The sequence below is a fragment of the Aquarana catesbeiana genome, linkage group LG06, assembly GCF_042186555.1.
Source record: "Aquarana catesbeiana isolate 2022-GZ linkage group LG06, ASM4218655v1, whole genome shotgun sequence".
Taxonomy (NCBI): Eukaryota; Metazoa; Chordata; class Amphibia; order Anura; family Ranidae; genus Aquarana; species Aquarana catesbeiana.
The window spans coordinates 153,846,057-153,858,207 of NC_133329.1; the positions used below are offsets into that span (position 1 = coordinate 153,846,057).

The following is a 12,151-nucleotide window of genomic DNA, read 5'->3' on the forward strand; positions in this document are numbered from 1 at the left end:
ATTTTTTTTACTAGTAATGGTGGCGATCAGCGATTTTTTTTTTTTTTTTTTTTTTTTTTTTTTTTGTGACTACGACGTTATGGCGGACATTTTTGGGACCATTGTCATTTATACAGCGATCAGTGCAATTAAAATGCACTGATTACTGTGTAAATGACACTGGCGGTGAAGGGGTTAACCACTAGGGGGCGGGGAGGGGTTAAGTGTGTCCTAGGGGAGTGATTACTTACTGTAGGGGGATGGGCTAGAAGTGTCATTACTCTGATCACAGCTCCCGATGACAGGGATCTGTGATCAGTGACACTTGTCACTAGGCAGAACGGGGAGATGCTGTTTACATCAGCATCTCCCCATTCGTCCTCTCCGTGAGGCGATCGCGGGTATCCCCACGGCGATTAAGTCCGCGGGACCCACCACCCGACTAACGGAGCTCCCAGCCGGTGCGCACTGAATGGCACGGGGAATTCAAATGGACCTACAGGTACGCCCATTTGCCCAGCCGTGCCATTCTGCCGACGTACATCGGCGTGCGCCGTTCGGAAACCGGTTAACACCTGAAAGTATCGGTTTCAGGTATTGGTGCATTTGCATGATTACCGATACTTGTGCAAATACTTGGTATCGGCACCGATACTAGTATCGGTGCAACCTTACCAGGTACCTTTTTTGATTTTTGTCCTATCAGAATATTGGCTGAAGAGATCTCAAACATTCTAGTTAAATAGGAACTGTGGGGTGAACTATATAATTACATTTTATTTATTTTTTATTTAACCACTTGCCGACCGCCGCACGCCGATGTACGTCCAAAGTTTGCCGGCGGATATCATTGTTATGGCAGCAGCTAGCTGCCATAACCCCGGTATCCCCGTTTTTTTGTGCGGCGGTCGGCTTTCAGATAAAAGTGGTCTCTGTGGTGGATTCGCTGCAAGATCACTTTTATCGGTGGTTGGAGAGGGGCCCACCCTCTGCCGCGTAGCGGCGGAGGCGATCGCGTCCTTCTCTGTGCTGTGCCTGGAGACGAGTGGGGCTAAGATGCCGCCCACTCGTCTCCATGACACTGCTGGGCGGAAGCAATGTCAAAACGTCACTTCCGCCCATACATCTTAAAGAGGAGTTCCACCCAGGGGGGCCGTCAAAAAAAAAAAAAAAAAAATTAAGTCAGCAGCTACAAATACTGCAGCTGCTGACTTTTAATTGGACACTTACCTGTCCCTGGGTCCAGGGGTCCAGCGATGCGGGGGATCGAAGCCCCACTCGTCCCCCCCCCCCCCTCCGCTCGTCGGCGCCGGCATTTCAACTGTGGGCGCCGGGCTGTGGCTTCACAGCCTGGCACCCACTGCGCATGCGCGAGCGGCGCAGTGCGCCGTGATTGGCCGCTCAATCACCTGGGACCTGTAATGGGTCCCAGATGATTGACAGGAGGGAGGGAGCAGAGCGGAGCCCTTCCTGTGCCTGGGGGGAAGTGATGTCACCAGCCCAGGCAAAGGAACAGGCAGACACGAGGGACCACCTAGCAACAGGCATTTAGAGGTAAGTGAAAAAAAAAAAAATATATCCAAATGTTTTTTGTGGGGTTTTTTTTTTTTTTTTTTTTTTTTTTTTTTTTTTTTTTTTTTTTTTTAGAATTTTTACAGGTATTTTTGTTTTTTGAGTGAAACCCCACTTTAAAGGCACATTTTTTTTTTTTTTTTTTTCAATGTCATTTTTTTAAATTACTTTTTTTTTTTTTTTTTTTTATTGCATTTTAGTGTAAATATGAGATCTGAGGTCTTTTTGACCCCAGATCTCATATTTAAGAGGTCCTGTCATGCTTTATTTCTATTACAAGGGATGTTTACATTCCTTGTGATAGGAATAAAAGTGACAATTTTTTTTTTTTTTTAAAACCCCCTGTCCCGATGAGCTCACGCGCAGAAGTGAATGCATACGTGAGTAGCGCCCACATATAAAAACGGTGGTCAAACCACACATGTGAGGTATCGCCGCAATCGTTAAAGTGAGAGCAATAATTCTAGCCCTAGACCTTCTCTGTAACGCAAAACATGCAACCTGTAGAATTTTTTTAAACGTCGCCTATGGAGATTTTTGAGGGTAAAAGTTTGACGCCATTCCACGAGCGGGCGCAATTTTGAAGCATGACATGTTTGGTATCAATTTACTCAGCGTAACATTATCTTTCACAATGTAAAAAAAAAATGGGCTAACTTTACTGATGTCTTATATATATTTTTTTTTTTATTCAAAAAAGTGAATTTTTCCAAAAGACCGCTGCGCAAATACGGTGTGAAAAAAAAGTATTGCAATGACCGCCATTTTATTCTCTAGGGTGTTAGAAAAAAACAATATATAATGTTTGGGGGTTCTAAGTAATTTTCTAGCAAAAAACTTGTTTTAAACATGTAAACGCCTAAATTCCAAAACGAGGCTGGTCCTTAAGTGGTTAACTGTCCTTTTTTTATTAGATGTAAAATATTCAGAGTCACGTAAAAATGTATCTGACAGAGAAGAGTATACCTATCAGGTATACACATTCTTGGTTTCAGAGAAATGGATTGGTTATCAATCACGCCTATCATGTCTTAACAGAGGCTCATGGTTCCTCTCTGGAGTCTAGTGCAGGTAATTGCTAAACTTATTTTCTGCTGAATTTCTTTGAGAAACTGATCTTGTGAAGGGTCGCCTGGAGCTTTTCAGCAAGGAAACCCTGGGTAATCTGCTTCCCTGTTCACATCTTTACAGATGCCAGTTCTTCTACCAGTGGAGCCCCTGTGGGTAAATATTGTTGCCATTGCCAGTGACAGTGGCTACAGAAGGCTTGCAGAGGTTGCCTCCAGTTTTTAACCAGAACTATCTGTTAAATGGTAATCTTTCTAGCACAGTGTGTGCTTTTGGCATGTCTGGCTTACTTTTGATGCAGTAAGCTAAGGCAGGGGTCTCAAATTGGCAGCCCTCCAGCTGTTAAACTACAAGTCCCATCATGCCTCTGCCTGTGGGAGTCATGCTTGTAACTGTCAGCCTTGCAATGCCTTATGGGACTTGTAGTTCTGCAACAGCTGGAGGGCTACCAGTTTGAGACCCCTGTTCTAAGGGTTCATACACATGAAGCTTTAAACCCATGTTCACATTGGGCCGATATGGCATGCGATTTTAACATTTCAAATCGCATGCCAAATCGGCAACTTTGAGGCATCGATTCTCAAAAGTAGTTCCTGTACTACTTTTGGCTACTTTGGGGGTGATTTGATTAGACATCTGTACATGAACCCGCACAGATGTCTGTCAAATCCCCCCCTCTCAAGCTGGACTTTGTTGCTGGTTTGAAATCCTGCGAGTTCAACTGAACTCGCACAATTTCTAACAGGCATTCTCTATGCTTGGCATAACTTCCTAGCACTCCTGTAGCTTTAACCGCTTGCCGACCAGCCGCCGCAGTTGTACTGCGGCAGAATGGCATGGGTAGGAGAATCGCAGTCATGTTAAGTCGGCTCCTAAGGCAGCCACCAGGGGGGACGTGCCCTCCCCCCTTCAGTTAGAACACACAAGGGAACACATTAACCCCTTGATTTCCCCCCCCCCCTAGTGGTTAACTCCTTCACTACCAGTGACATTTTTACAGTAATCAATGCATTTTTATAGCACTGATTGCTGTATTAATGCCAACGGTCCAACAAATGTGCCAAAATTGTCCGATATGTCGCAGTCCCAATAAAAATCGCATTACTAGTAAAATAATTAAATAAAAATGCTATAAATCTATCCCCTATTTTGTAGATGTTATAACTTTTGCGTTTGTGTGTTATTTTTGGTAAAAAAAAAAGTAGAAATACATATCGGCCTAAACTGAGAAATTAGCTTTTTTTAAAAAAGGGGGTTATTTATTATAGCAAAAACTACAAAATATTGTGTGGTGGTGTGTGTTTTTTTTTTTTTGCGCCACTAAAAAAAAAAAAAAAAAAAAAAAACCACAGAGGATCAAATACCACCAAAAAGCTCTGGGGGAAAAAAGGACGCCAATTTTTGTTTAGGTACAACGTTGCACGACCGCGCATTTGTCAGTTAAAGCAACACAGTGCCGAATCTCAAAGTGCTCTGGTCAGGAAGGGGGTAAAATCTTCTGGGGCGGGTGCTCTTTTGAATGCTGAGGCTTGTTTAGAATGCTTGCAATTGGGAAATACATTGAATGCGCATGGGTGGGTAAATGCTAGTGCAAAAAAACTTTGCAGTTTACGACCTGCAATTCACTTGTCGGGTAGGCTGTACAGGGCACATGCTGTTCCCTGGGCATGGGAAAGCATCGGGTAACTATGTTAGGCATATAAAATGCCTGGTAAAGGCCTGTGTGCCACCCTTTAGTGCCATTATGAGACAGATATGCCAAGCCATCCATCAAACTCAGCTCTGTGGAAAGTATGTGCTTCTGGGCTGGTTCTTCTGAACAGCTGTGTTCATAGCATCAAGCATAATTGTATTGATATCTTTTTCAGCATTATGTTGGCATTTAGTTATCAGTTCAAACAGCTGCTTCCACCCCAGGATGATTCATATTGCTTATCTTCCAAAGTAACTGCCCTGAAAATGGGCAAATTGAGTTGGTCTTGAATAGAAACGTTTCTGTCCCTCATCTAAGAGAGTTTCCTTTTTACTCTATTGGAGATATATCTATATATCTATATATCATTATATATAATATTTTGTGTGTATCATGTAAGAAAAGGTATTTAAGGGGTGGAGGGAAACAGATTTCCAAGTAGCTGTCCTAAGATTGCTTTAAAGGTACCTGGAAAGACCTATATACAGGGTAATGCTGACTTATAATCAAACACATAGGTTGGAATTGATGGAATTTTTTTTTTTTTTTTTCCCTCCCAACCTCGCCTACTATATGTAACCTACTCACAATGTTTTGATAACTAAAATATGTATGTATATTTTTTTTTTTTCCTGCAGCACTCTATGGACTTCCTGCTGTTTCAGTTTGGTCTATGCACTTTTAAATATGAGAAGACGCAGTCAAAGTATGTCATTGCTACTTTATGACTTTTTTTTAACCTGTTATCGTACTGTATATGCTATTTAACACTTTTTTTTTTTTTTTTTCCCCTTTCAGATACATTATCAAATCCTTTAATTTTTATGTTTTCCCGAAGCCATTCAACAGAAATTCTCCAGACAAGAAGTTTGTTTGTCAGGTATAAATGTTTTTTCTTTTACCAATGACCAGACTGCGTGCTCTTCCCTCCTTCCTTTTTTTCTTTCTTTTTTTTTTTTTTTTTTTCTTTGATTTCACACAATTTCTTCCCTGTCATTTTATACTGTTAAAGTGACACTAAGGGTTTGTCTTTGTTTAAAAAAAACAAAAAAACAAAAATATCATACTTACCTACACTGTGCAGCTCATTTTGTACAGAGTGGCCCCAAACATCCTCTTCTGGTGTCCCTCGGCGGCTCTCGTGGCTCATCCCCACTTCAGAAGGGAGAAACGATCTCCCGGGGGCTTACCTTTTGGGGGCACGCTTCCGAGTCCAGCATTTGTGTCCAGACACGAATGCGGGACTCGGCCCCAGTGCCCACATCTTTGGATTTGATTGACCGCAGCGGGAGCAAATGGCTGCGTTGCTATCAATCTATCCAATCAACAGCCGAGAACCCCCAGGCAGAGACAGCGCGTCCCCATGGGTCAAGTTTAAGGGGTCAGGTAAGTAGAATGGGGGTGCTGGGGGGCCGGTCACTGACAGGTGTTTTTTCACCCTGATGCATTAGGGTGAAAAAAACACGAACCTTTACAACCCCTTTCTTAAGCTCTGTTTTTTGTGTGGGTTTGTTTTTATAAAATCTTGACTTTGCTTCAGCGGTTTTGAAAACTGCTTACTGTTAAGCACATGAGATTGGAATAAATCAATGTGTGTGTTTTTTTTTTTTTTTTTTTGATGGTTGGCTGAGAATGCCATTGTCAAATGAATGTGTTAGGCTACATTTGCATCTGTGCGAATGGAAGTGGCAGGATTCTGCTGATTCCTACTGCTGTTTATGGCACCTGTGAGAGGCTAGCTGCAGCTGCCGAGCTCAAGCACAAAGTTGCCACAGCTATTTGTGGTTGTTCACACAGCCCGTTATTTTTGTAGCTTAATTTTTACCACGTTGAGTTCTAGAAAAGCTGCATGCTGTTAATTGGCTAAAGGCACTTGCATGTTAAAATATGAAAGGCCTGCTTGAAAGTGAACCTGTACCATATATTTCTATGGATTTGTCTGCTGAGAGCTATATTCCACATAAGCCCAGGTTCACACTGACAGCGGGAATGAAGTTGTGCGAGCTCAGCATGTAATCCTGCATGTCAGTACCGACTTCGGGGGGCAATTTCAGAGACATTTGTGCGGGTTGCTGCACAGATGTCAATGGAAATCGAACCCTAAAATCTCCAAAAGTAGTACAGGAACTACTTTTGGGAATCTGTAGCGTTGCTGCCGATTTGGCATGCGATTTGACTTGTCAAATCGCATTAATGTGAACCAGGGCTAAGGGTACGAACTGACTCCTTTCTGATTACTGTGCATGAGGCAGCTAAACCAAATGTGATTTGGCCGCTTTAAAATTCTAAAGCTGCTATGTCTGCAGCAGCTTTAATTACTACTTGCATTCCTGAATGTCAAACCATTCTGGATGGGTATAGTTCCATCATGCACAGAAGTGCTGTTCTGTTTCCACCCCAGTCCTTTTGGCCTATCACTTTGATGGTCTCCCTCAGTGGACATTAGGAATATGTGGGAGGGGTAGGCAAGCTCTATCCCAACAAGGGTTTTCTTTGCTTTCAGCACTCCCAAGTGCTGATGTGTGCTAAAGCAAATCTGCCATTTGAGAGACTCTGGACAGCACCACCACTCCTTTCACGCTATGCTCCATGTCTGTGTCAGAGCTTTCACAGGTGTTAATGGCTTGCTCTGCTCCCATATGGCACAATGTGCAGGCCTGGTGAATGGCAGCTTCAGCATGAGCACAGCATTTTGAGAAGGGTAAGCGGTACCCCATATCCTTGAAATAGCTGGTATTTTGCAGCTCTTCGGTGGAGGAGTGGCATGTCCTAGCAAGGGAACCTGTCCCTTTCCCTTTGAAAAGTGGTTTCTTTCTCTTAGCAGATTTTATTTTTAATTCCTTTACATGTTTGCTAGCATAACCATTTTTTAAATGTGGTATGTGTAAATATAAAAAAAAAAAAAAAAAAAAAAAATCATTTATTCATTATTCATAACTTTCATTTTTGAAAACGTGCAGTTTTTTTTCCTTTTCGTTTTTAGAGCTCAAGTATAGACTTTTTGGCCAACCAGGGTTTTGATTTTAATAAAGTGTTTCGTAAAGGTAGGTTACCAATTTGTGTTTGCCATTTTATGTTTTAAAGCTGTTCTGTGCACTGGCAGATGATGACTGTTCATCTTTGTAGGAATTCCGTATTTAAATCAGGAGGAGGAGCGGCAACTCAGAGAACAGTATGAGGAGAGACGCTCACAAGCAAATGGTGCAAGCGCAGTAACCTACATTTCTCCCAATGCACCTAAGACTCCAGTCTCCATTCCTGATGAGCAGAAAGGTTTTGTTGATAAAACAGTGTAGGTACATATTTTAATTTATTTAGTACTTGTCACTTACACCTTTGACTGTAACAGTCTAAGATTTTTTTTTTTTTTTTTTTTTTTTTTTTTTTTTTTTTTTAATCGAAGAACTTGGCTAGCCAGTAACATTGCTTCTCATCAAACGCTTAGCTCACCCGAAGTTTACTTTTTCCTTGTCAAAAGAAGTTTATTGAGTATACAATGTTATAAAGATATATAAAGTAGGTTTACAAGGATCTATAAAGTAAGCTCATTGTTTTACAGTAGGGTTTCTATAGGTAAATATAATGAAATTTCAAATATTAAACATTGGGTTTACGTAAACCTAAATTAAAGATATATATCATTTCCTTAGTTACTTTTGTAGGTATTTAAATGATTTATACCTACTATACATATTGTTTACAAGTAGAGTGTATATAGGTCAAATAAATTCTGATAATGAGCTTTAATCGTAAGGTGGAGAAAAGGAAAGAAAAAGAAGAAAAAGGGTTGAAAGGTAGAGGTATGGTCCACAAGGTTGTCCCGCTCGTCAGTTTATTATTCTTTTTAGTTCTCTTTGAAGCCTTAGAATGGGTGTCTCTGTAAGTCATTTAATCTGTTACCGTGGCAACAGGACAGAGTCATTGAAGTTTGACAGGAACTGTTGTTTTATCCAAGGATGCCAAAGTTTTTCAAATTTTGGAATTTGATTTTGATCGATGGCTACCATCTTAGCATGGGAGATTGTATTATTCATTCTGTGAATTGTTTCTGCTAGTACCAATGTAGGAGATTTCCATGCCTTGGCCACTGTTTGTTTTGCAGCCGTTATTAGTTGGATCATAAGTTTGAATTGAGAGAGTGTTAACCATTCCGGTTTTAGATTAAGTAAAGTTAAATATGGATCTGGTTGTATTATGTTTTTAAATATTTTAGATGCAGTCACGAAGACTTCCTTCCAGAAGGTTTGGATTACTGGGCACGTCCACCATGTGTGTAAATATGTGCCTATTTCTGGGCATCCTCGAAAACAAAGAGCTGAGGTATTAGGTGAATATTTTGCCACTCTAGCGGGTACAAGGTACCAGCGAGTTAGGACTTTATAATTTGTCTCCAGTGCTAAGATGTTGGGTGAAGATGACTTAGATGTGAGCCATATGTTAGACCAGTCCGTGTCTTCTAAAGTTTGTCCCAGGTCCTCCTCCCACCTCTGAACGTAAGAGGGTCTATTAAGATTTGCTACTCCATATAATTGATTATAAAGTGATGAAATTGTACCTTTAGCAAATGGATCTTTTGTACAGATTGATTCAAAAATGGATAATTGGGATAATGGTGTATCCCCCTTTAGGAATGGTGTATAGAAATTTTTGATTTGGAGATATCTAAATATCTCAGAGTTTGGTAGATCATATTTTTCTCTAAGCGATGGGAATGAAAGGAATGATTTAGATGCTATGAAGTCATTTAGTGTCTGAATGCCTGATGTTGTCCAAGCTTTAAAAGAATTTGGGTAGATCCATGCCGGATAAAAGGCCGGATTTCTGATAAAAGAAAGGAGAGGATTGTGTGGAGATTGTAATTGATATTTGGTTTTTAGTTTATCCCAGAGAGATAAGAAGTGTTTAGTTATGGGATTATGAATTTTAAAGCGGTCTTTAGGATCAAGCCATAATAAATTTGATATTAATAGAGGGTCATTTTCTGAAGCCTCTATAAATACCCATAATGGGATTTCCTGTTTTGCATGGTATTTGGACAGACTGGCCAAATGTGCTGCTCTGTAGTAGTTAGTAAAATTAGGGTATCCCAGGCCTCCTTTATTTTTGGGAAGATGTAGTGTGTGTATAGGTATACGTGGTTTAGAAGAGCCCCATATAAACGAAGTTGCTCTTTTTTGTACTATTCTCAAAAAATAGGAAGGAATTGCAATAGGGAGGACTCTGAATAGATAAAGCAATTTGGGTAGAATAGTCATTTTGATTGCATTAATCTTCCCTATCCAGGATAAAGGAAGTTGCGACCATTGTTTTATTAGATTTGTGATCTGTCTTAATACAGGAGGATAATTGGTTGAGAATAAGTCAGAATGAGATGCTGTTAAATGAATTCCAAGATATGGGATTGATTTCTCTGCCCATGTGAATGGGAGTGCAGCCCTAGCTGGGATCAATTCCATGTTTGTGAGTGAAATATTAAGCATTAGGCATTTCTTAGGATTAATCATAAGGCCGGATAGGGCTGCAAATCCATCAAGAGCTGGTATTAAGTTAGGACCAGAGACCTGTGGTGATGATAGAAAAAGTAATATATCGTCTGCAAATATACATAATTTGTGTGTAATACCTCCTACTTCAATGCCAGTTATAGTTTGGTTTGTTCTGATGTATTGGGCCATGGGTTCGAGTATAAGGGCAAATAATAAGGGAGATAATGGGCAACCCTGTCGGGTACCTCTTTCGATATTAAAGGCTTCAGATTTGTATCCAGCATATTTTATATAGGCTTTGGGTTTATTATATAATGCTTTGATCCATGTTAAAAAGTGGGGTCCCAAACCCCATTTTTGTAATGAATATTGCATATATTGCCAGGATACTGTGTCAAATGCCCTCTTAATATCGAGAGATAGAAAACATAAAGGGATTTTCCGTTTTTTAGCAATATGTGCCAATAACACTGCCCTGCGTATATTATCGCCTGCCTGTCTATTTGGCATGAAGCCTACTTGATCTCTATGTATTAATTTTCCTATAATGCTATTAAGGTGTTTTGCTATTATTTTTGCTAATAATTTAATATCGAGGTTTAACAGAGAGAGAGGCCGATAATTCACACAGGAAGTATCATCAGAAAGGGGTTTTGGGATCATACAAACAATTGCCATTAGTGTTTCTTGCCGAAAAGAATGTCCATCTAGAAGTTTGTTAAACGTTTCAGTGAGAATGGGAGAGAGTATTTCTGAGAATGTTTTATAGTATAAAGCCGAGTAGCCGTCTGGGCCTGGTCTTTTTTTAAGTTTTAGGTCTTTTATGGCGTTAGCAACTTCATCTATAGTTATAGGCTCATCCAAACTGCTTTTTTGATTCTGAGATAACTCAGGTAAGGTTATTTTTGAGAAGAAGGATTCAGCCTCTGTAGGATTAAATTCATTGTTTGTCTTATATAAAGTTGCGAGATGTGAGTGAAATTTATGGACTATTTTAACTGGATTACAAGTGTAAACATTTTTTGATTTCAAACGTATTGGTTTGAAAGATTTGTTAGTTGAATTTAATGCCCGAGCCAAATATGTACCTGGTTTGTTTGTATTCATGTAGAAATTGTGTTTGGAGCGTTTGAGGGATTTATCAACTGACTCAATGAGAAATAGATCGTATTCCAATCTAGATTTTTCCAGATGAGATTTTGTACTCTGAGATGGATTATCTTGAAATGATATGTAGGCTGCATTAAAATTGAGTTCTAGTTTTTTTGCTAGATTTTTGCGTTCCCGTTTAAATAGTGCCATTTGTCTTTGTATTATACCACGCAAGACAGGCTTATGAGCTTTCCACAGTGTTATTGGGGAGATGTCTGTTGTATTATTAATTGATATGTATTCCTTTAAAGCTTGTTCAATGGCCATCTGATGTAGTGGGTGTTTGAGCATTATGTCCGGTAAGTACCACGTTGGGTCATGCGCTTTTGGTATGGCTGAGGCTATAGTAGTGTATACTGCATTATGGTCAGACCACGGAATCGGAATTATATCTGATGCAATAATTTCTGGTATCATTCCTATTGTTAGAAAAATATGATCTATTCTGGTGAAGGTTTGATGAGGGTGCGAGAAATAAGTGAATTTCTTTTTCATTGGGTTACTTTCTCTCCATGAATCTACCAGATTGTATTTGGAAAGAAGTTGAGAAAAAGGTAATCTAGAGGTTATTTTGGATGGTGTAAAAGGTGATTTATCTAGAAATGGGAGGAGGACCTGGTTCGAATCCCCACACATTATCACTGTTCCCATTTTGTGTGTATTAATCACTTGTAATATATGTGAGAGGAATGGTGTAGGTTGTTTGTTAGGAGCGTAGTAGGAAATCACTGTAACTGCTGTATCCATTATATAACCCATGAGTATCAGGTATCTACCTTCTGGGTCTTTAATTTCTGATGATAAGGTGAATGGTGTGGATCGGTGAAATGCAATTAGAGTTCCCCTTTGCTTGGTACAGGCAGAAGCCGTGTAAATTTGTTGATAAAAAGGAGAAATATATTTTGGAGTAGAATCTTTGGTGAAGTGTGTTTCTTGGAGGCATACTATGTGAGCCTTCTTGTTATGGAAAGTACGGAAGGCTTTGGTCCTTTTTTGAGGGACATTTATTCCCTGAACATTCAGGGAAAGTATATTCAGTGGTGCCATGGCATTAGATCAAATAGTTTTGACTTACTTTTTGTTATGCAGAGCTGACTGCGCAGATCAACCTGTGTGGACTGAAGAGATGAATAGATAGAAAAGAAACCAGTGAATTCTGGAGTAAAGAGTAAACAAAAAACATATGAGATTAGATGATACA

At 39.9% G+C, this 12,151-nt stretch overlaps 1 protein-coding gene across 2 annotated transcripts in view; it reads left to right on the top strand.

Moving 5' to 3' along the window:
* PARN (poly(A)-specific ribonuclease) overlaps nucleotides 1–12,151 on the top strand; it is a 287,911-nt gene that overhangs the window by 34,382 nt on the left and 241,378 nt on the right. For both annotated transcript variants that reach the window (XM_073591082.1, XM_073591083.1), the window contains 4 exons: nucleotides 4,951–5,018; nucleotides 5,111–5,192; nucleotides 7,296–7,356; nucleotides 7,439–7,604. In XM_073591082.1, the coding sequence (XP_073447183.1) occupies nucleotides 4,951–5,018; nucleotides 5,111–5,192; nucleotides 7,296–7,356; nucleotides 7,439–7,604 (377 nt within the window). The remainder of the gene's footprint in view (nucleotides 1–4,950; nucleotides 5,019–5,110; nucleotides 5,193–7,295; nucleotides 7,357–7,438; nucleotides 7,605–12,151) is intronic.